Below are 26,143 nucleotides of genomic sequence, written 5' to 3' on the forward strand. Positions count from 1 at the left end.
GAGAAAACTGGCCCAGCTCTTAAAATATACATTGCAAATAAATACATATGATACCCTGATTACATGTTATATTTGCAATTATTCATGTTCAGAATAATAATACATGTATACTCTATACTTATAGTGGTATAAATGAACACAGAGATATGAAATACAACATTGTTTAGAACAAAAAAAGGAATTTAGGGACATGTAAATATGTTTGCAAAAGATTTCTGACATAACAATATAAATATACAAGTATGTGCAAAGATATCTGTACAAATTCTAGCATTAATAATCATTTTAAAAAACATGAGATAGGATATCATGATTTACAGAAATGCAAATACACATTAATTTATGTGAAAATATCATATATCAGTTTTTTGTATAACAAATTTATAGAAAATAACTTTCTTTGAGATATTATTGTTTGTTCAGGTATAAATCTAGCTAATTATTAGACATTAACAGATGAAAAATAGCTTTAGAGAAATGTGCTTGTTCATGGACAGTAATGAAATGGTATAAATAAAGTTGGAAAAAAACAGAATATTCACGACATTGATGACTCTTATTTATCAACAGTCCGATGCTCATTGCTCCAGACTTGACGTGCATGTTTTTGACAGACTTTTTAATAAATAAGGGCATTATATGTAGATTCACGGCAGCAATGTTTGGCTAGCATATTGACTCCAGAGAATGCGTTGAGATTGATGCAATGATAAATAGGCCCCACAGTATACTTAAGGTTACCAACCTTCCCTTATTTATAGGCATATTCCTTAGTTGCCCAAACATTTTTTTACAGTCTCCCTTATTTTTCTGCTCTTAGAACATATTTCTCCCTATTTTTTACATCATGCAAAATTTTAATTTAATTGAATGTTGTTGTACTCTTGTACTCTTATTTAATTAATACTTTTGAAATGTTCTTTACTCCCACTGTGCCTTACATGAGAAATTCACAGATTTTCAAGAATGTTGTTGACCATATTAATCTAGATTGTGTAAATGAAGGTGATTTGTATGAAAAAATTTGTTGTACCAAACTGTGTGAAATTGTAAATTAAAGACTTTTTTTTTTTTTAGTAACTACTGTATAACTTGTCAATTTCCTTCCTGAAGTTTATTGATTCCTTTTTCTCCCTTATTTTCTTCAAAAAAACTTTTCATCCCTATATATACTATCCTGAGAAGATAGGGTTTAAGCTTCTATAAAATAGTTTTAGCCTTGGAGAGAGTCTTATTGAGTATCCACAAGGGAAGCCTTGCATGTGTGAGATTTATTAACTATTTAATAGCTATTGTACCTACCTAGTTAAAATAAATACAAAGTTACCTGTAAAATAAATATAAACCCTAAAATAGCTACAATGTAATTATTAATTATATTGTAGCTATCTTAGGGTTTATTTTATAAGTATTTAGTTTTAAATAGGAATACTTTAGTTAATAATATTAATATTATTTAGATTTATTTAAATAATAATTAAGTTAGGGGGTGTTAGGGTTAGACTTAGGTTTAGGGGGTAATATAGTTAACATAGGTGGCGGCAGTGTAGGAGGCTCATATTAGGGGTTAATATAGTTAATATAGGTGGCGGCGGTGTAGGGGGCTCAGATTAGGGGGGAATACATTTAATGTAGCTGGCGGCGGTGTCTGGGAGCAACGGTTTAGGGGTTAATATATTTATTATTATAAGTGAGAGGGGGTATTGAGGATAGAGGGGTATACGTGTCGGGATGATGTTTGGGAGGCGTGTTAGACAGTTATGGGAGATTTCATATTTAGTCAGTTTTTGTAGGCGCAGGCAGTTTCTAAAGTGCCGTAAGTCACTGGCGACTCCAGAAATTTGTACTTACGCTTATTTCTGGACATCGCTAGTTTGTCCAACTTGCGGCACTTTAGCAAATGCTGGCGCCGTATATGTGATAGCTCGCTGTGCGAGGTGAAACTACGGGCGGCGCAGGTTTCCACGCTTGCGCCGAGACCTGCGCTGTATATAGGATCGCGCCCCTGATGAGAGTTTTTGGTGCATCAGTTTAGTGACAAAACTAGCTAGAATGTGGTGACTTGTGGGTTCTAGCTTGTCTAAGATGGAAATAAATGTGCTGTTATAGGGTGAAGTTGCAAGATTAGCACAAATGTAGATAGGAACTAGTGGTAGAAGAAGCTATACATGAGTGTCTCAATGGTATTAGCTATAAGCTTGGGTAAAGTAGGAGTGTAAAGTGCACTATCAGGGTTTATTTGTTATAAACAAATTGATTTAAATCACAATTTAAATAATTAGTTATTAAGATCCGATTTAAATTGTGTTTAGGTTTTTACATAAAGACTCATTTTTGCTGGTGTTTGTAATCTTAATATTTACAACCAGATGAAGGTTCTTTTTTAGAATAATAAGTTTTCTGAATAGTTTTATGGTTATATCATAAAATTACTGATTTGGTTAGAAATACAGATAATTAATGAAGAACCTATTCAAAGGTGAACTATATCCAATTTATGGCTAGATTACATGTGGGGCGGTATTTTTCCGCTAGGATTTTAATTTTTGCGCTAGTCGAGTTGCGCAGGTATTACAAGTTGAATGTAAACAGTTTTGTCTCCAGCGGTAAGCCAACTTGCGCAAAAAGTTGAAAATTGTTATTGCATTTACGCATTCCCACATAGAAGTCAAAGGAGAGAAAAGTTTAAAAAAAACACCCCACTCTTGTGCAAAGACCATAACATATTCGCAATAATGCTAACCCAAAATGAAAATATGAATATTTCATATTTCATGTTAGTTTGTAATATACACATACTCGATCGCATACTGTAATATGCGCAAACATGATTGCATACTATGTTGTATGTGCATACATAACATGAAAATATGAATATTTAATATTCCAATGTTCTTTACATAATGGAATATGTTCTCTTTATTCATAAATAAGTATTTCTAAATATATTTGATGCTTTTTTAAACAAATATATATTTATACCTATATATAGATGATCAAATATAGGTATAGATATTTACAGATATACATAGTAATATCTATTTATAAATACATTGGACATATTCTGCTATGTGCAGAACAATGTTAAAAATTTACAGTAAATACATAGTTACAACATTTATTAAATATGAATATTGCAAAAATATGGTTTTAATTCATCTACTTAACAGGAAAAGGCTCTAATGCACACACACATATATATATTAATGTTTTTATATGTGTATATATGTCTGTAAAAACAGACATATATTACAGACATTTAGAAAATAACAAGCAGGCAAGGGTCTATAGATGTAAAACAGAGGATATTAGACCAATGAGCGCAGGGTGAACAACACCAAACTCCTGAGAATACCTATGTGTTCCCAAAATAGGTAAATAAGATAGCTAAAAAGGGGGAGTGAATCAGGAGCGCTACAGCTAAAGGTGCTAAGAAATAAGACTATGAATACTATACTTGAAATTATGACAAGGACAATATTGTATCTAAAATATGACACAATTTAATTGCACAAACGATAATAACAGATAAAAACGGACGTCTCCGTAAGTGAAACTTCTTAAGTTGCCGCCATATAAATGTTGCAATAACAAAAAGAGTTTGTGGTGTAAGTATAAACAGTCCAGTGTACACTTTCAATATTTATTTCGTGTTGGTTTGCTAGCAAACAAGGGCTTACCCCAGACTTTCCACTCGATGTTCTCTGTGGGTTAGTTACAGCCGTATGCGTGATGACGTCACTTATGTGGGCGCTGTCCCAAACGAGCTCTCTGATTGGTCCAAATTCAGAACCAGCCAACAGCGGTAGTGGTGACTCTTTTATCTAGAGTATAGCGATCATCCGATGACAGGTACCTGCTCTTAGTGCTAGATAGCACGCAAGGTACAAAAATGAATGGTGTAAGTAAACTTGATTATCCGATAAGGAGTTCAGAGAGTTAGTTGCACAGTCTTTCCAATAGCTAATTATATTAGCGTAATTGCACAATCCTCATGAACACTGTGGTAGCTCCAGCTACATATAGTAAATCTCAGTAGTTGTTGCAGCACATCAACGCGTTTCTCCCTCTACAGGGCTTTCTCAAGATGAATAATCTGCAACAGGTGTATCTTCATTTAAAGGTGTAGCTTGCTTCTCATTGGTTATGAAACACCTGGGAGTATTACCTAAGGCGGTCTTGATATTTTAAGATGGTATTGACAAGCAACCAAATAGTTACTTCACATTAATATAACAAAGGTGATCCCTATCAGTGAATTTCACAGAGTTCCCTTAAAACTGATCGTTATAGTAAATATTGTGTCTTTTAGACAATATCTCAATCATTTCTGTTAAAATATATACTAAAAACATTTATTAAAAACATTTATTAAAAACATTTATTAAAAACAATGAGTACTTAGAATATAGTTAGAAGATAGTTACATTGTGGGTCTAAATCGGTACTATCTGTATCAAATAATAAAGTGCAAAAACGTGCATTACATATCTATTATTAATCCAATAGAAATGGGGAAATGTCTAGTTCAGAATTTAGACCAGCCGGGAACAGAGTGTTATGTCTATAAATCAATTCTGCCTCTTTTATTTTCAGAAATTTTTCTAAATCCCCCCCCTCCAATTCTGCTTAACTTATAGTATGCCCCAATACTTTAAATCTTTAGTATTGCCCTTGTGTACAGATTTAAAGTGCCTATATAGATTAGTGTCTATCACTCCCTTCTCAATACATAATAGATGTTATCTTATCCTATCTTTGATCATACGCTTAGTCTCCCCAAAATAAAACAATTTGCATGTGCATTTAAGAATATAGATTACCCCCTTCGTGGTGCATCTAATGCATTCTTTAATAGAGATTTCTTCTCCTGAATTTGGGATAGTGATAGCTTTCCTTTTGTCACTATGTGTGCAGGCCTTGCATGAATAGCAAGGGAAGAAACCTGATATTTTTCCCCCTTGTAAATCTTTTTGTATAAAATTTGTTTTCTGATTTATCTTACGTGAACTAGGTGCAAGTATTGTTTTAAAGTTTTTTGTTTTTTTAAAAATTAGTCTGGGTTTATGAGAGAGTGCATCTCCTAATATTGGGTCAGCTTTTAGGATGGCCCAGTGTTTATTTAGAATTCTTCTCATGATGCCATGATCTACATTGTATTCTGTTATAAATGGGACGTCAATTAAATCTGAATTCTCTTTGGTTGTCTTTTGTTTATATGTGATGAGGCTCTTTCTGTCAGTATTCCTTGCTCTTGATACAGCCCTGTTGACAACTTCCTCATCATATCCCTTATCTCTGAATTTTTCAATTAAGGACTCTATTTGGTATTCAAAGTCTGAGATTCTGGAGCAATTTTTTCTCACTCTCAGACTTTGGCCCACAGGGATGTTGTCCTTCCATTGCTGGAGATGACAACTTTTAGAATGAATAAAGCTGTTAGAGTTGACCTCTTTAAAATGTGTTCTTGTTTCTATATTTTGGTTAATTGCCATAATTTCTAAATCTAGAAAGACAGCCTTATCTTTGCTGTGATTAAAGGTGAATATGAGACCTTTATCATTAGAGTTCATATCAGAAAACAATTTTAGTAGATTTGATTCAGACCCTCTCCATATTAACAAGACGTCATCTATGTACCGTCTATAGAGCACGAGGTCCACGCCATAGTTACCCGATTGGAAGAAGGACTCCTCCCAGTTGCCAACAAATAATTTTTGTTTACAAAAAGATTTACAAGGGGGAAAAATATCAGGTTTCTTCCCTTGCTGTTCATGCAAGGCCTGCACACATAGTGACAAAAGGAAAGCTATCACTATCCCAAATTCAGGAGAAGAAATCTCTATTAAAGAATGCATTAGATGCACCACGAAGGGGGTAATCTATATTCTTAAATGCACATGCAATTTGTTTTATTTTGGGGAGACTAAGCGTATGATCAAAGATAGGATAAGAGAACATCTATTATGTATTGAGAAGGGAGTGATAGACACTAATCTATATAGGCACTTTAAATCTGTACACAAGGGCAATACTAAAGATTTAAAGTATTGGGGCAGAGTACAAGTTAAGCAGAATTGGAGGGGGGAATTTAGAAACATTTCTGAAAATAAAAGAGGCAGAATTGATTTATAGACATAACACTCTGTTCCCGGCTGGTCTAAATTCTGAACTAGACATTTCCCCATTTCTATTGGATTAATAATAGATATGTAATGCACGTTTTTGCACTTTATTATTTGATACAGATAGTACCGATTTAGACCCACAATGTAACTATCTTCTAACTATATTCTAAGTACTCATTGTTTTTAATAAATGTTTTTAATAAATGTTTTTAATAAATGTTTTTAGTATATATTTTAACAGAAATGATTGAGATATTGTCTAAAAGACACAATATTTACTATAACGATCATTTTTAAGGGAACTCTGTGAAATTCACTGATAGGGATCACCTTTGTTATATTAATGTGAAGTAACTATTTGGTTGCTTGTCAATACCATCTTAAAATATCAAGACCGCCTTAGGTAATACTCCCAGGTGTTTCATAACCAATGAGAAGCAAGCTACACCTTTAAATGAAGATACACCTGTTGCAGATTATTCATCTTGAGAAAGCCCTGTAGAGGGAGAAACGCGTTGATGTGCTGCAACAACTACTGAGATTTACTATATGTAGCTGGAGCTACCACAGTGTTCATGAGGATTGTGCAATTACGCTAATATAATTAGCTATTGGAAAGACTGTGCAACTAACTCTCTGAACTCCTTATCGGATAATCAAGTTTACTTACACCATTCATTTTTGTACCTTGCGTGCTATCTAGCACTAAGAGCAGGTACCTGTCATCGGATGATCGCTATACTCTAGATAAAAGAGTCACCACTACCGCTGTTGGCTGGTTCCGAATTTGGACCAATCAGAGAGCTCGTTTGGGACAGCGCCCACATAAGTGACGTCATCACGCATACGGCTGTAACTAACCCACAGAGAACATCGAGTGGAAAGTCTGGGGTAAGCCCTTGTTTGCTAGCAAACCAACACGAAATAAATATTGAAAGTGTACACTGGACTGTTTATACTTACACCACAAACTCTTTTTGTTATTGCAACATTTATATGGCGGCAACTTAAGAAGTTTCACTTACGGAGACGTCCGTTTTTATCTGTTATTATCGTTTGTGCAATTAAATTGTGTCATATTTTAGATACGATATTGTCCTTGTCATAATTTCAAATATAGCATTCATAGTCTTATTTCTTAGCACCTTTAGCTGTAGCGCTCCTGGTCTATAGATGTATATGTATATATATATATATATATATATATATATATATATATATATATATTTATTTTTCTAACAACTGAGATCTCATATCTTTGAGCCCTTATAACTTTTGTGTGCAATATTTTTTAAATAATTTTTATTAGTGTTATTATGAGTGTAAGGGTACTTTGTAATGTATGTTTGATGTGTTTTGTTGCACTTTTTATTTTCGGAAAAGAGTTAACCACAGCTCTGAGATCGAGGTAAGGATTCTAGAGTAAATTGTGATTGTGCTAGTGCAATCATGATTTTGCTTAACTTTTAATATGAGTGCAAATGAAACGGACCGCAAGCGATCGTGAAAGCCCTAGCAAAATCATTTGCACTCCACTTGTAATCAAGCTCTTAATAGGTTAATCATTCATATTTGGACAACTTATCTGATGTACTTTATCAAATAATCATTACCTTGTTAATAACAAGTTAAATAGTTTTATTTAACTAAATCAATAACATTATAGGTTTCACTTTAATTTTAACTGCCTGTCGATCACTCCTCACACATACTGTAGCTCCTGTTCAGATCTATTCCCCTATAGTCTAGATAAAAAAAATGCCCACAATAATCTTACACCTCTGGGAGGGTATGACATTGTTAATAGATTAATGCCAAAAAATGTAAAAATTTAGACATCTATATAGCCTTGTGATACATCATAAAAAATGAATTCTTATTAATTTATAAAAATTCGGTATAGGAGCAGATGCCTTTGGATTAATATTGTGAGACTTGAGTTACTAGAGGAGCCCCTGCATTTTGCTGTAAGAAGAGGTAGAGTTAGAGCCACAGAAGATTTTGTGTCAGTAAATCTGTTAAGGGTGTTTGGTGCAAGGTAATGATCCAACGAAGGAAGTTTGTTCACACGTTGAAAGAGGCTACAGAAAGGAGCCAATGTTCATACTTGCAGTGTTGTGGATCTGGAGGTGACGCAGTAAATTTGAAGTAGAAAAAAAGCAGTGAATAGACTGAAAAATATTTTTTTAATTATGTAACCTATATATATATATATATATATATATACCGGTATATACAAATTTGACCTCACACATCATTTAAAAATGTATTAAATCTTGCGTTGTGCGTGCCAAGAACGCCTGCTAATTTTAATGGGATTCCACAATGAAAAGTAAGGCTATGAGTTAGTTGATATAAAAAATGTTAAAAAGTAATTTAAAGGCACCCATCATAATGGTCTATTATTATTCTGTGAGTTATTTTTCCACTTATACGTGTGTCTATTCCTTTCTTTATCTTAGAAGTAGAGACTTTGGCATCTTTGTTAGAAATGCTGCATTCTTAGGTCTTCTTATTTACTGCACAAAGTAACTCTGTCTGTCTTTGCCATTTATCAGGTGCCTCAAGATGAATGGGGAGGGTATCCATCTGGCAGCAAAGATGATGAGATCCCTTGCCGAAGAATGAGAAGTGGAAGTTATATTAAAGCCATGGAGGAAGATAGTGGAGACTCTGACACAAGCCCTAAAACATCTCCCAAAATATCAGCCCGACCTGAACCTTTAATAAAATCAATTGTACAGAGATCACACGGAGATGTCCAAAAGTAAGTATTGCTGTGACTCATTTCATGCTTTGTATTTTAGTGCATTGCAACCAACCCTGACTTACCATTTTGTTATGATTTGCAATATGTGTTTAATTTTATTAAACTGTAGTACATTATCCACAGTGCCTTTTTAGTTATAGGTAACACAATATTGGTAAAGGGTGCGACGTTCATAATGGTATAATAAGAGCTCTATAACTGTATTTAAGATGGTGATGTCAACTGTAAGAGTGTTGTGCTTGGCACAAGCCATGTTTTATTACTGATGTGTTCTACTTGATTTCTCAATATGATAACTATAAATCACTCTAGTAGACAGTGGTTATATTTGATTTCCCAGTCAACATAAATAACTGTCTTTGCAACAAATTCCCTATCTAAAACATATTTGTGTAAACCAAACAACTTAAATATATTTTTGCACAAAACACATCCAGGCACACACATCCATATTGTCATATAAAAATACATCTGTAGTGTTATTAAATATGCTTTTATGGACACTTAAATGTGATATCATTTAACAAACTTTTTCACTGTTAACAGACTGTGATAATGTATTTATTGGTTCAATACCCATTTTAAATAACATTCCACTTGTGATGAATAATTAGGGAGTGTTTTATTGATTAAATATACTGTTATTATAACCATATTGATGACTTAACTGAAAACTGTACAATTATATCTCATAGGATAAAAATGTAAAAATTAAATGAAAATATCTTCCAAATTAACACACACAGTACATACATATAACTTGTATTGGTTAACTAGAAATTCAGAAAAATGGATAAAACTGTAAAAAATTGTTTGGTTTAAGGAGGGGGCTGTGGTCAGTGAGTGGTTGAAATGGCAATTAGTGACATCTCTACCTGACCAGCTGTGCTGGAGGATGGCCGCCATAAACCATTCCCTCCAATGAATTTTAAGGAGACCAAGAGCCTAAACTACTAGAAAGGGAGCAACTTACTTGTTTTTTTTTTTATCTAATATAAACCATTTTTCTGTAATATAAACCATTTTATAAATGAATGAAAACGAATGCTTAGTCTATGGTGTTTTGTTTGCTGCATCTTATAATATATAAAAATAAAGCTGATAGATATTTGTATTTAAATACAGAACAACATATTAGACCTTCAGATCCTGGATGACACATCTCTTTTACAGAGTTGTTTTCTATCATTACGACATTTTCAGGTTTGACTTCACTCAAGATTATATTGTGCTTATATTTTAGTCACTTGGTCAAAAAATGCACAGGTCAACGTTTTGTGCTCACTACTTATTAGAGGGATGATTGGGGGAGGGGAAATTGAGAACGTAGTGCCAGTTATTGCTTTTTATGTTATCTGCTACACTATAATAACAACAGTATAGTATGGCTATTGCTACTATATGCATCTGCTCACTAAGCCCCCTAGATGATACCCCTACCTATAAACATTCTAACATCCAAATGACCCTTTGGCAATTCCTTACTAATAAACCAACATCTTCCTCCTAACTCTTGTTCTCTTGTCTGTTACTGTAGCTTAAAGAAAGGTTGAGAACTGCAAACTGGAATTAAGATTAAAGTAGGACAATTACGTTTTTATTTAATATCTTATTGCTTTTTTTTTAAGGGTATTTGGTGTGTATTGTTGAAATGTGTTACAAGTGGATAGTTATAAATAATAACAAAGCATCTTAGCACAGTGGAATTTTTTTTATCTTGCCCCTTACTTTTAAGGGAGAGCACAGAGAGCGCTATTAGCAAGATCATTGAACTCGTATAACACGTTGTGTGTTAAAGAGACACTAAACCCAAATATTTTCTTTTATGATTTAGGTAGAGAATACAATTTTGAACAACATTCCAATTTACTTCTATTATCTAATTTGCTTCATTCTTTAGATATCCTTTGTTGAAAAAACAGTGAAATAGTGATGCACATGGGTGAAGCAAACACATGAGACATCTATGTGCAGCCACCAATCAGCAGCTACTAAGTGTTTTAGTGTTTTTTGAGACAATAACCACTTGCTCGTTTGCTTAACGAAACATATAAAATGCTGTGAGAATATAGCATTTAAGTTATATTTACATTAAATATTTATGAACCTTTGAATTTTAAACAAAGTTTTAATAATTAAAATAAGGTTTTGTGGCAGAATTAAATAGGTATAGTATTTGACAAGGGGCTGGACTGGGAATAGATATATTATATATATAAATAAATATATATATATATATATATATATATATATATATATATATATATATATATATATATATATATATATATATATATATATATATATAAATGTATGTATGAGTAAAATGTTTTATACTTGAGTTTCATTGAAATAGTATAGCACATAAGAACTCCACTACTTAAGCAGATTATTTTGCACTCCATCAGCTTAGCACTCAAGCATTACCAACATTTTAGGAAATATTGGGAAGACTTGCTTGGCCTATGGCTCTTATCTGCTGTCAAAATCTAAAGTATCTAACAAAAGTGAGTACACCCCTCATATTTTTGTAAATATTTTATTATATCTTTTCATGTGACAACACTGAAGAAATTACGCTTTGCTACAATGTAAAGTAGTTAGTGTACAGCCTGTAAACAGTGTACATTTGCTGTCTCCTCAAAACTCAACACACAGCCATTATGTCTAAACCATTGGCAACAAAAGTGAGTACACCCCGAAGTGGAAATGTCCAAATTGGGCCCAATTAGCCATTTTCCCTCCCTGGTGTCATGTGACTCATTAGTGTTACAAGGTCTCAGATGTGAATGGGGAGCAGGTGTGTTAAATTTGGTGTTATCACTCTCACACTATCTCATTTTTGTTATTGGAAGTTCAACATGGCACCCCATGGCAACGAACTCTCTGAGGATCTGAAAAAAAGAATTGTTGCTCTACATAAAGATGGCCTAGGCTATAAGAAGATTGCCAAGACCCTGAAACTGAGCTGCAGCACGGTGGGCAAGACCATACTGCTGTTTCACAGAACAGGTTCCACTCAGAACAGGCCTCGCCATGGTCAACCAAAGAAGTTGAGTGCACATGCTCAGCGTCATATCCAAAGGTTGTCTTTGGGAAATAGATGTATGAGTACTGCCAGTATTGCTGCAGAGGTTGAAGGGGTGGGGGGTAAGCCTGTCAGTGCTCAGACCATACGGCGCGCACTGCATCAAATTGGTCTGCAGGGCTGTCATCCCAGAAGGAACAAGAAAGCCTGCAAACAGTTTACTGAAGACAAGCAGGCTAAGGACATTGATTACTGGAACCATGTCCTGTGGTCCGATGAGACCAAGATGAACTTATTTGGTTAAGATGGTGTCAAGCATGTGTGGCGGCAACCAGGTGAGGCGAACAAAGCCTACAGTCAAGCATGGTGGTGGGAGTGTCATGGTCTGGGCCTGCATGAGTGCTGCCTGCACTGGGGAGCTACAGTTCATTGAGGGAACCATGAATGCCAACATGTACTGTGACATACTGAAGCAGAGCATGATCCCCTCCCTTCAGAGACTGGGCTGCAGGGCAGTATTCCAACATGATAATGACCCCAAATACACCTCCAAGACGACCACTGCCATGCTGAAGAAGCTGAGGGTAAAGGTGATGGACTGGCCAAGCATGTCTCCAGACCTAAACCCTATTGAGCATCTGTGGGGCATCCTTTAAACAGAATGTGGGGGAGCACAAGGTCTCTAACATCCACCAGCTCAGTGATGTTGTCATGGAGGAGTGGAAGAGGACTCCAGTGGCAACCTGTGAAGCTCTTGTGAACTCCATGCCCAAGAGGGTTAAGGCAGTGCTGGAAAATAATGGTGGCCACACAAAATATTGACACTTTGAGCCCAATTTGAACATTTCCACTTAGGGGTGTACTCACTTTTGTTGCCAACAGTTTTAACAATAATGAATGTGTGTTGAATTATTTTGAGGGGACAGCAAATTTACACTGTTATACAGGCTGTACAATCATTACTTTACATTGTAGCAAAGTGTCATTTCTTCAGTGTTGTCACATGAAAAGATATAATAAAATATTTACAAAAATGTGAGGGGTGTACTCACTTTTGTGAGATACTGTATCTATGTTTCTATGTTTAAATGAAAGTTTTAATTAAAAGGCAGCACATCTGATGAAATCTCAGTGATTGAATATTCAAAATGGCTTTTATTACAATATACCGAATGTAACAAATCTATTTAATTCAGGACACTTTGCATTATTGGTATAGGAACTGACTTTGCTGGTATAGCCTGACCCGGCTCATACCATTGCATCACAATGGTTTTCCTAGGTATTCAGGGCCTGACATTCAAAACCTCACTGCTCAGGTGAGATATTCTAAGAGGTCTTGTTTGTACAGTGAGGTCCTTAAAAAATGTTTATGTTGCTATATAGTGTTCTTTATTTGAAAGACTCCTACATTATAATACAAGGTCTAAAAAAATATCACAAAGATTGTGTGAGATTTCTCACCATGCTGGTGAGATTTTGAAAATCAGGCCCTCAGTGAGATATTCTACATAATAATTCACTCTCTTAGAAGACTCCACTGACACTAGCAACAGTAAACTCTTTTGATAAAAGATCAAATTCCATTTATGATGTCTAATCTTTAGCATACATTGCACAGATTTTATATTTTAAAAATTCAGCTATTACCACAATTGTTGAACTTTAGAAGAAAAGGTCAGCTATACGTGTTGCATTCATGTTGAATAATATAATGGGGAAGAGGCCTGAGTCAGAGGAAGATGACTAAATTTGAACAATCCAATTACACATAATATAGTAGCCTCAGGATAAAATGGGAAACATCTAGAAACACATCTACAATTTGCAATAAAAGAGCCATGCTAGTGAGAGCAGCTCATTTTAACCTATTAAAGAGCCACAAGATGACAATTGAAATATAGTTTAATAGCTTTACTGCTCCCACCATGTATGTAGTAGTGGACCAGGCCATACTACTAATGTAGCCATAGATACTGGAGATGGAGACACCCATTTATGATATATATGTAGATTACTGGCTACCATTTGTAGAAGATGTATGTAGACTGTTCTATTAAAATATTTTGTACACTAGGGTTTGCTAAACATGGTGAATGGATCATTTTTGAGATGCGAAAGGGTTAACAACCTGTAGGACTAATTGGTAGCACAGCCCATATTGTCTTGTACAACATGATTGAGGTTGATTAGACCAAAACATTGCTGGTTTGTGTCTTTTGCTGTTCCAATAAAAGAATAAATAAATACAGATGTGGTGCTGCTATTTTGGAGTCTTTACCTAAGTTATGGGAGGTGCACTGCAGAACCCTACTGCTTGCACTGATTGAAAGACATTTGATGCTAAACAATTATAGGTAGACTACCATATGTAGTGCTCATAACTGAAGCCACAGGCAAATGCACCCAGAACAACTAAAGAGACTTATTTTGGAATGTGGATTTTTTTTGCAAAGAGTGTAAATTTCCTTATGGAAAATTCATATCAGTAGGCAGAATTCAGTTTTGTGCTACAGAGAAAATGTTTACCCCAACTGGCCTTGAGACACCTGATGTGCATATAATGATATTTTAATAGTATTATGAAATCTTGCATAGATATACATAAGGATATCTACCTTAAAGGGACAACATAAACAAATGCTAATTCATTTGAATGTGATGCAGCATAACTGTAAAAAGCTGACAAGAAAATATCACTTGAACATCTCTATGTAAATAGTAAGTGTTCTTTGAACAGTTATCCTTCAGCTACTGTGCAGCTGCAGGTTAGAAAAAAAAGCCAATCAGCATTAAACGTGCTGAGGTCATGCTTTGCTTTACTGTGACATCATTCGATTTTACTGAAATCTCAAGAGATTTCATAATAAACTTCCATAAACTGAGTAGGAAAATAATATAACTGTGTCTTCCTTCCTTTCAAGTCCCAGGACTAGCATCCCGATTGGCTGCTTAAAGTCCCTTTATTATGGAATGTGGCTACTGAGGACATGTCAAGGTAAAATATCTTCCCTTTTTACATAGAGATGTTGAGGTGATAGCTTTTTAGAGCTATGCTGCATCACTTTCAAGAGCTATGGATTATGTAACATATTTGTCTCTCATTACAAAGCTAGGGGACAATATTATTGCTCCAAATTTGGTGCAAAGTATTGCTCCCACTTCGCACCAAATTTGACGCAACACCTTTTGCACCAAATTTGACGCAATACTCAAACTAATTAACAACCCACAAACTGGTAAAGTTTACAACAACTTCTTATAGGTAAATGCATAATCACGTGATTAATGAAATCAGCCAATCTGATTGAAATATACATTTTCTACTATCACTAATGAATTAAATCGCTCTATACTTGAGTCATTGATCACTCATCAGAACTTGTAAGGGCCATTTGTTACATTGTGTATTATACTTTGAAAGTATGCATATGTGAAATTAGTATTAAAGATAAATATTGATGATGACATTAGGCCACACAGTGTAATATTTCTGACAATAATTTTAATAATCAAATTATGTTTGATTTAATATCATCTTAAAATGATAGCTCAAAGGGATAGTCTACTTAGCATTAAACTGTTATGAATCAGATACAGCAGAAATTAAAATCACCTCTTTACTGTCATCCTATTTTCTTCCTTCTCTTGAATTTAGTTTTCATTAAGAAATGTCATCTTAAATGCCAGCCCATTTTTAACATCTGTGTAGGGGTGGTGTTTCAAACAGCAGAAAGGGTTAGCAGGTGCAGAGAGAAAACTGGCCCAGCTCTTAAAATATGCATTGATTGCAAATAAATACATATGATACCCGGATTACATGTTATATTCACAATTATTCTTGCTCAGAATAATTATTTATTATTATTATTATTATTATTATTATGTTTGCAAAAGATTTCTGACATAACACACATATAACCAGCAGAAGGAACCCAGCGAACTCAGGCTTAATGAAAACGGGTGCATTTATTGTAAGTCTCAAAAAATATATACCAACACACTGATATACAAAAAGAGGGGGATAAAATGATTAAAGTTAAAAATCAAAAGAATGACAGTTACGCTGTGACCATCGGCTACCAGTCGGTCTTACGTGTTTCGGCTGGGTATCTTAGCCTTAATCATAGACCACACATATATATACAAGTATGTGCAAATATATATGTACAAATTCTAGCATTAATAATCATTTAAAAAAAAGAAAAAAATCATGAAATAGGCATATCATGATTTCTAGAAATACAAATACACATTAATTTATGTGAAAATATCATATATCATATTTTTTGTATAACAAATAAATAAAAAAATAACCTTCTATGAAATAGTGTTGTTTGTTCAGGTATTAATCTAGCTATTTCTTGGCCATTAACAAATGAAAAATAAAAGATTAGCTTAAGAGAAATGTGCTTGTTCATAGACAGTAATGAAATGGTATAAATAAGGTTGGAAAAAACAGAATATACGCAACATCGATAACTCTTATTTATCAACAGCCCGATGCTCATGGCGCCGTGTTTTTGACAGACCTTTTAATAAATAATGCCGTCATATGTAGATTTGCGACAGCGATGTTTGGCGAGCGTATTGATTCCAGCAAATGCATCAAGATTGACGCAATGATAAATCGGCCCCTTTGTCAGAGAGTTGTACTATTTTCCAAAGATATGAGGAGAGCTCACTAAAGAAGATCCAGATCATGGTATCAAAGGATATGTTAGTATAAATAATACAGTGTGGGTTGGATCATCTCTCTCAACTTGCCAGAAATCCTTTAAAAAATTATCGATAACTTCCAGTGACATATATATTTATGGCTCACAGAACAAAGTTTTTAAATGTTTCTAAAAGGAAACAATATTTTTTAAAACTTGTTTAATATTTATTTTTAAGAACATATCTTAAAAATAATTCTCATTTATGAAAGAACTGTACAAAAATGCTCAATGACATTCTACTCCCCCATAGTGTCTAATCTGAAATAATAAACAATGCACACAAAAACAACCAGACAATGTAATTTCCAATTTTCAAGCACAAGGTCCCCTTTCCACAAATGTACTGTGGATTTCCTCCCTAAGTTGTGCTACTGATGGTTCATGATCATTTTGGATGAAGTCGTAGCTCTTTCTTGACAACTCATACACCGTGAAGAAGTCAATCCAATAAGCTAAAGAAACATTATAGTCCTTTATCCCATTCTGGGTTTAGAATAGACAATACAACGCTACAATGGCACTGGGATATCCTTTGTAGTTCCTAAATAGTTGAGCCACAACAAGGCTAGTTCCCTGTCTATGGGCCAGATTATAAATTGTGCGGTATGACTTTACCGCTTAAGAAATGGGCTTTGATTGCGGAATGGTCAGCTCGGCCAATAGGATGAGAGCTGTTTAAATCCTAATGGCTGATTTGAACAGCCAATAGGATGTAAGCAGCTCTTATGCTATTGGCTGATTTCAATATTTCAGCCAATAGGAAAGCAAGGTACCCCAATATAAAAAGGGTACCTAGCATTGAATCTTCAGTGTGCGGCGGACGACCGCATGAAGAGGATCCTCAACGTTGGATGATCGTGCCACCGATCTGCCTCCACTCCACGCCACCAGGATGAAGATTGAAGATGGTCCAGCGCTGAATGAAGATGGAGCTGCCTGGAAGAAAACCTTCACCGTCGGACTTCAATTATGGTGAGTACCTATTTTGGGGTTAGTTTTATCTATTTTCATTTTTTTTGTGGTGGGATTTTTTTTTTAGATTAGGGCTTTTTTTTATTTTCATGGGCACTAAAAGAGTTAATTGCCCTTTTAAGGGCAATGCCCATACAAATGGGTAGATCAGTTTTTTTATTTTGGAAAGTTGGTTGGGTAGGTGATAGTACTTTTAGGGGGGGCTTTGTATTTTTTTGTGTAAAAGAGCTAATTTCTTTAGGGCAATGCCCTGCAAAATGCCCTGTAAAATGCCCTTTTAAGGGATATTGGTAGTTTATTGCTAGACTAGGGGGTGTTTTTATTTTGAGGTGGCTTTTTTATTTTAAACGGGGTATAAGATTAGAAATAACTTTTTATTTTGGATAATTGCGCTATTTTTTTCTGTAATGTTAGACTTTGCTTAATTTTAGATTTTGTTATTTTTTTTAATTGTTTGGTTGTTTTTTTCGTAGTGTTACGATTTTTTAATTTTGTAATTAAGGTTTTTTATTTTTGGTATCTTATTTTTTTTAATAGCAATCTTAGGTTTATTTAAAGTTTAGGCTTAGTTTTTTTTTATTTCACAGGTAAGTTTTTATTTATTTTAAGGAAGTTATATTGTAACGTTAATTTAAAATTTGGGGTGTTAGGCTTAGGGGTTAATAATTAAATTTAGTTTGTCCCTATGTGGGGGGCAGTGGATTAGGGGTTAATAGGTTTATTCAGGGAGTAGCGATGTGGGGGGCTGGCGGTTTAGGGGTTAATAGCTTTATTTAGTGTTGGCCATGTGGGCGTTGGCGGTTTTATCAGTTAATCAGTTTAATTAGTGTTGGCGATGTGGGGGCGGCGGTTTAGGGGTTAATAGGTTTATTTTAGTAGTTTCGATGTGGGGGGCAACGGTTTAGGGGTTAATAGCTTTATTTAGTGTTGGTGATGTGGGGGGATGGTGGTTTTATCAGTAATTCAGTCTATTTAGTGTTGGCGATGTGGGGGGTGGTTGAGGGGTTAATAGGTTTATTTTAGTAGTTGTGATGTGGGGGGGTGGTTTAGGGGTTAATAGCTTTATTTAGTGTTGGCGATGTGGTGGGACGGCAGTTTTTAGAATATCGGTTTATGTTCGGGTGTTAGGTTTTAAAAAAAAATAATTTATCCAAAGACTTCAATGGGGAATGCGTTAATGCGATTGCCATTTCACAATCACAGGTTTTAGTTTTTTTTCCTAAATTTTTCTCCATTGATCTCTATGGGGGAAAATGTGAATGAGCATGCAAATTCAGAACTTTGGCATTGTGCGGTATGCTGCTTACTGCACCATATAGCACAACAAAATAAAGTTTTAGGATAACTTGTAATACCGGCGGTATAGAAATAGTGGTACGGCCTCATTTTGCGCGGTGTGTACGTTATGGCTATACTGCACAACTTGTAATCTGGGTCATTATGAGAAGAGAATGAAAAAAAGAAATGTCTCCTAAATGATATGCCTCCAATTGAGAAAGAAGGAATATTAGGAGCATAGTACATAAAATGGATATGAAACCCAACATTTTTCTTTCATGATTCAGATAGTGAATACAATTTTAAACAACTTTACAATTTACTTCTATTATTTAATTTGCTTCCTTCTCTTGTTATCATTTGCTGAAAGGTTTGTCTAGGCAAGCTCATGAGCAGCAGAGAACCTAGGTTCTAGCTGTTGATTGGTGGCTGCTTAAATATATTGATTGTGATTGGCTCACCCATGTGTTCAGTTAGAAACTAGTAGTGCATTGCTACTCCTTCAACAAATGATACCAAGATAATGAAACAGATTAGATAATAGAAGTAAATTAGAAAGGTGTTTAAAATTGTATTCTCTACTCTAGAGCCTCCACTGCCTGAGGTCTATTGGTGCCTACCACACCACAAACCCAAAATAAGGCTGGTGTAAGAATGTAGTCACTACTATTGCACAGGCAACATTTTAGAGCACAATGCTCTAATAAAATGGAACAATTAAACAAACAACATTATTTTCAATTATCTAAAACAGCCAGAAGCTGTTAGTAGCTCTAGCAATAGACACCTTCTTCTCAATAAGTTAGGTATCAAAAGATTGCCTAGAAATCTGCCTTAATATTTTACTGCAATTGGTCTCCATAACAAAGCCTCAACAAAGTATGTTATCAGCATACACCATTCAAAATAAAAGAGGATTTACCATTCTCTTTGACAGTGTTACACTGACCTCTTTTCCAAAGTTGATGTACTGCTTTACTACTCAGAAATTTGTATTAAGCTACCCTTCCACAACAGAGCATAAATGCAGGAGGAATACATCAACTGCACTGGAGACTACAAATCTTCAAAGTAATAAAGCATTATGTAGCTGTTCTGACTCTTGTAGATATTGTGAATAAAAGTGACACTTCTGTAAAATAAATGACACTTCTGTAAAATAAATTGATATGTGTACAATACTACAGCACATCTGCTATCCTCATTTCTGAAGGGTCTGGGTTTAACCCATATTCCTATCAGTCATTTGACTTTATGAAAATACATCTTAGAAAGAAATGTCTGTATAAACTAATTTTCATACTTCCATCAAGATTAATTTCCATGACTTGTTCAAGTGTGAAGTGCATATTATACTTGAGACCTCAGGCAAACCAACAATGCTAAACAAGTATATGCATTACTTTTCCTTTTGTGCCAACAGGATAGTTATTAATTCTCTAAATATTCACAAATGTGCACACTGAGGGCCCCATGTACTAAGCATCAAAGTGACCGTTCGTCTGTATTTCCGCTTCAAAATTCGCTCATGATCTGCATCTCGTATTTACCAATCTGCGATCGAATAGAAAACACACTATTTTTCATCAGCTATCGTAATTTTACGCAACTGATCGTTCCTAAGGCTTTTTTTCACTTACTACATGTTCGATCGCACATAAATTTGCTTTAATCGGAAATTATGAATGTTACAACTAATCTGCCAGCTCCAACTTTCACTGTAACTTCGCGTGATTTGCTTTGCAACCATTAAGGTAGCGAATACAATAGAAAACTATAGGGGGTATCAACGTGACGCCAGGTTGAAGTACTTAAGTGAAAGGACTAGACTACTATTGTATCATTATTGGTTTTTGGATCACTGAATGAAGATGGAGACACTTCAATTTGTATCTTTATTTCAAATGCACTAAGTAAAGGGTCACTAAACCCATCTTTCTTTCATGATTCCAATAGAGAATACAATTTAAAAAAAAAAACATTCCAATTTACTTTTATCTATTTTGCTTCATTCTTTAGATATCCTTTGTTGAAGAAATAGCAATGCACATTAGTGAGCCAATAACAAGAGACATCTATGTGAAGCCAACAATCAGCAGCTACTGAGCATATCAATATATGTTTTTCAACGAAGAATATAAAGAAAATAAAGCTAATTAGATAATAAAAATAAATTATACAGTTGAATTGCATGCTCTTTCTAAATCAAATATTTGGGTTTTATTTAACTTCAAAAAAAGTGATTTCCATGTTCCATGTAGGCCTTATTTTTTAAAATAAATTAAGTAATAGAAAAAAAAAGGAGTATATTAGAAACTTGAAAATGTTTTTCATGCTCTCTTTATGAATCATGAATGCATAATTTTTGGTTCACTGGAACTTTAAAGAAATAGATACAGAGAGAAGTAATCAAATTACTAAATCAATTTTAAAGGGACAGTAAACCAAAAAAATTTCAATCATGATTCTGTTACAGAATACAATTTTATAAAACATTAATGTAAGAGACACATTTTTGGTGCAGACAATTAAACAATATAAATATTAATTTGGAGAGTAATTTATAATTACCTCGAATATCGCTATCACAGTCATCGGTTATGCCCTCAATGACCTCCGTGCCAAGCCTCTGTAAAACTTTTCTTTCAAAGTCAGTCAAATCTGCGACATAAGGTTGTCCGCCTCCAGTACCTCGTGCATTTTGCTTTTCTTTGGCAATTTTGGCTTTAGTTTGATGCTTTATATCGTTGAACCATTTTTTGCAGGAGTCAGTATCTTTTTTAGTTGGTCCTTGAGCACTCACAGCGTCACTAATTTTTTCCCAAATAAACTTCTTACGAGCACCGGGGCTTTGCTTGACTTGACTACCATAAATATTGTCATAATATTCGAGTACTAGATCAACAAGTACAACATTCTGTTGATGAGAGAAATTAGGGTTGCGAGTCTTCTTAGAAGTAGCTGAATCTCCGGAGCAAGCCATCTTCTCAAAGTGAATACCGAAAAGTAAATAAACAATATTCTAAGATTTCTGGGAAAATGCACATTCTTATACATGTCAGCAGCCAGACGTTGCCGCTTGTCTGACGATTATGAAACCTAGATGGTCACGTGGGTGAAGAACTAAACCAATTAGGTCGCAGACTGCTTTGTAACTTGCTCTTTCGCGCCGAACGAAGCTTCAAAGTTATCAATAATCCGATTGTCTTCGAGACACAATAGATGCAAAATTTTACGGCTTGGTTTTTAGTACATTCATGTAACGAAGTTCTATCCGCATGGTGCGAATGCCGGCGGGTTAATTCGATACAGTCTGTGCAAAAAATTTGACGCCTTAGTACATGGCACCCTGAATCTCAAGGTAAAATTTACAATTTGATAAACAGCCACTCACAGGGTTTCCCACTCCAACATTGATCCATCCAAAACCATACATCAACTGTAATAAGATGCTTCCAAAAAAAAAAAACAGCAAACCTGCAGGGTGCAACTCTAAATAAGCAGAAAGTCAGTCCACTATTTAGTAAGACACACACACAAAAAAAAGGTTGTACGAGTGTGAAAATGAACCTTTATTTCTACATACTAAAACGTACAACAGTTTTAGGCTGACATATTTCGCACCCTCTACTGGTGCTTTGTCACAGACTACTATACGCTTCCAGCCATTCTCTTACATACACTTCAACATTAAATCTTCGCTATCCTCATTAAAAAATACACAGTTAGATTGTATTATGAATCATCTGTCTGTAACAGGGCATATCATTTCCATAATTATATTTGTATATTATCACAAAACTGGGCTAAAGCAGATCATTTCAACATAGATGATCTATCTGTAAAAAAGCATATTGTTTAGCTAATTGGTAGTAAAATAAAAATAATAAACTATGGAAAAAAATGCATACTTCTCTGTCCTTAATAATATATCATAGTGTTTAGCAGAATAACCTATATTTTATATGTGTACATTGTATTTTATCTCTAAATAAACCTAAACTATTGAAAAGATTTCCCTTTTTTTCTTTCTTTCACGACTGAATACAGCCAGCAATATCAGGATATTATAAACATTTTAAAAAAACATTTACCAATACTGGCCACTGATGATGTACTTGGTGAATACATCCACAAATTCAGATTTGTCCCAAAAAAGTCTAAAACACTGGGTCAAATACTATCTCCTAGTATGGTTAAGAATACATCCCAATGTACATCAAAAAATTGGCTGTCTAAAAAAGGCACTTATAAATGTGGGGCCAAAATATGCTATGCGTGTCCTAACATTCTACAGGGTGACACTTTTCACTGTTCTGCTGATAATAAGATCTATAATATAGATTTTTATGCCAATTGTTCCACTCAATATGCGGTTTACCTACTGACATGTAAATGTTGTTTGTGCCAATATGTAGGTATGACATCACGCAATGTCAGAACCAGATTCAATGAACACATCAGGGACACTAAAAACTATGAACCTGATTCTGCAGTTGCCAACCATTTTAATTATGTTCATTTCTCTAATCAAGCGGAATTGGCTCTGCAAATTATAGACATAGCTATAGTTCCCCCTAGAGGTGGTAATAAGTCTAAGATATTAGAGAAGAAGGAATTATATTGGATTTTAAAACTTAAAACACGTCATCCCATTGGCATGAATAGGGAATGTGATATCAGTTACTTTATTGATAATTAGACTATGTTCAATGTTCAATTTTCTATGCCTTACCATTTATGGCTTGTATTTTCTGTTTATTTGCTTTTTCCCTTCTTTTATTTTATTCTATAGTAGTTTTCTTTGCCAGCCAAAATTTAGAACACCTCATTTTGTAAGTTTTTCCTCTAATATTTGGCATACATTTTTAGGTCATAGAAAATCAAAGTATATATGTATATTTACCTACATTTATTATTTTTTATTGATTTCTTGCCTAAACTTACAATTTTTGGTTTTCTATTTGTGTAACCTGATGCACCTAATAACTTCATTATTAGCATTTACACTTTGTGTTTGTTTACTCTGTAACTTTGTTTATTAATGGTTAATTGAAATTGTCCTGTATCTACTCAGCACTATCTATGTTTTTAACCTGCTTTTATTTTGGCTGCTGAAGGGTTACCCTTTTTCTGTCTAGCCTATAAATAGTCTAGGTTGTTACATAGACAATAGTCTATGAGTAAGCGCCACTAGGGGGCGCGAAACGCGTAAGACCTTGTCCGTGCTGTTTCCCCTGCCTGTCAGTCTGCTTTTTAATATGGCCAAGTGCCTTCAATAAAGACTTTATATTTTACTATTTTTTCGTGGGTCTGAATTGTAGTGCCTGCCGCCTCTTCTTCCCTACTATACGCTTCCAGCCATTCTCTTACATACACTTCAACATTAAATCTTCGCTATCCTCATTAAAAAATACACAGTTAGATTGTATTATGAATCATCTGTCTGTAACAGGGCATATCATTTCCATAATTATATTTGTATATTATCACAAAACTGGGCTAAAGCAGATCATTTCAACATAGATGATCTATCTGTAAAAAAGCATATTGTTTAGCTAATTGGTAGTAAAATAAAAATAATAAACTATGGAAAAAAATGCATACTTCTCTGTCCTTAATAATATATCATAGTGTTTAGCAGAATAACCTATATTTTATATGTGTACATTGTATTTTATCTCTAAATAAACCTAAACTATTGAAAAGATTTCCCTTTTTTTCTTTCTTTCGGCTAGTCAGTTTCAAACCATTTAATTATTAAAGGGACACTAAAGTAAACATTTAACTTTCATGATTCAGAAAGAGCATGCAATTTTAAAAAACTTTCCTATTTAATTCCATTAACAAGATGCGCACAGTCTTTTTATATTAACAATGTTTGAGTCATTCAATAATTAGTTGAAAATAAATGGTGTGAAATGCTACAACCAAAATCTTGTCTAATAATCCATCCTTTTTCATTTTAAAAGTGTTGAGGGGTGCGCTAGCATACATGTATCTGGAGCAATATATGACTAACAATGTTATACAGTTTTGAGCACTAGGTGACAGCGAATTTGCACAATATAGAATATTGTTAGAAGCATTCTTGCAAAACTGCTGCCATATAGCGCTCTAGACATGCCCACACCCCTGAGGTTACAAACTTGCTTTTCAACAAAGGATCCCTAGAAAACAAAACAAATTTTATAATAGAAGTTTATCTTTAAATTGTACAATCTGAATAATGAAAAAAAGGGTTTCCGGTCCCATTTTAAGATGTAGCAAATACATGCTACAAATATTATACAATTTTATATCATTACAACAGTATGCATGGGTCACAGATTATGTTCCCTAATGATAAGGGCCTTAGTGATATTAAAAAAATGATGTGTGCTTTCAAAGATTATTATTCAAGATATGTGAACATTTACTGTCTATAGAGATCCTTAACCCCTTAATGACCACAATGTACCCTGTATGTCACTGGTCGTTAAGGGTTTTTTTTCAGGACATAATAGCACAAGTCTAGCAAGAACACGCTATTAATGCACTCCCTCCAGAAGGATTTGTGGAATAGAGCAGTCTTAACGCTGGTGGCAAGACCGCGCTATGAAACAATCAAGTCCCAAAAAAAGACCAGCGACATACAGGGTACGTCGCTGGTCGTTAAGGGGTTAAAAACATAACGTCAGTGGCTAAACGTGTTACGTCCTATCAGTTAGGGAATGAAAGCCTTTTGTTTTATGGAGATAAAGTGCATGACATGAAGAAAAAAGAAGTCTATTGCATTTTAACTAGGATCAACCCAAAGGCCTTCACTCAGTATTGGAACTGAATTTTATTTTGTGACTGAAGATTGTAGATTCATTTTAGCAATACAGAACACTTTGTAGGACAACATGTTCTAAAGCACATAAATTATGTTTTTAATAGTAACACTTGGTTAATATATTGTATGTGACTTAATTTTAATAACATATGTAGTTTGTTCTAAATATGTGCATTTGGAATTCTGACAAAGCCCCAAAAATTCACTCATTTGCTGTATTCCATTTGTTTCAAATTGAAAAATCCCATTAACAAATTAACAATGCTATTTTCATGCTATTAAAGCCTTTACTCTAAAGTTGTGAAAGTCTTATGAGCAGACTACAAAGAGTTAACAATTTCAGATTTAAGCTATTCAGAGCTAGATTACGAGTTACTCCGACACCGCATGCTAACTGCACTCAACTTTTTGCACCCATCGGATACTGCG

The 26,143-nt window shown here is 34.4% G+C and overlaps 1 protein-coding gene across 1 annotated transcript in view; it reads left to right on the forward strand.

The window, feature by feature from the left end:
- Positions 1-26,143, forward strand: part of DLGAP2 (DLG associated protein 2) — a 709,652-nt gene that overhangs the window by 306,781 nt on the left and 376,728 nt on the right. The window contains exon 3 of the mRNA XM_053710360.1: positions 8,687-8,895. Within this exon, the coding sequence (XP_053566335.1) occupies positions 8,687-8,895 (209 nt within the window). The remainder of the gene's footprint in view (positions 1-8,686; positions 8,896-26,143) is intronic.

Source organism: Bombina bombina, chromosome 4 (assembly GCF_027579735.1).
Source record: "Bombina bombina isolate aBomBom1 chromosome 4, aBomBom1.pri, whole genome shotgun sequence".
Taxonomy (NCBI): Eukaryota; Metazoa; Chordata; class Amphibia; order Anura; family Bombinatoridae; genus Bombina; species Bombina bombina.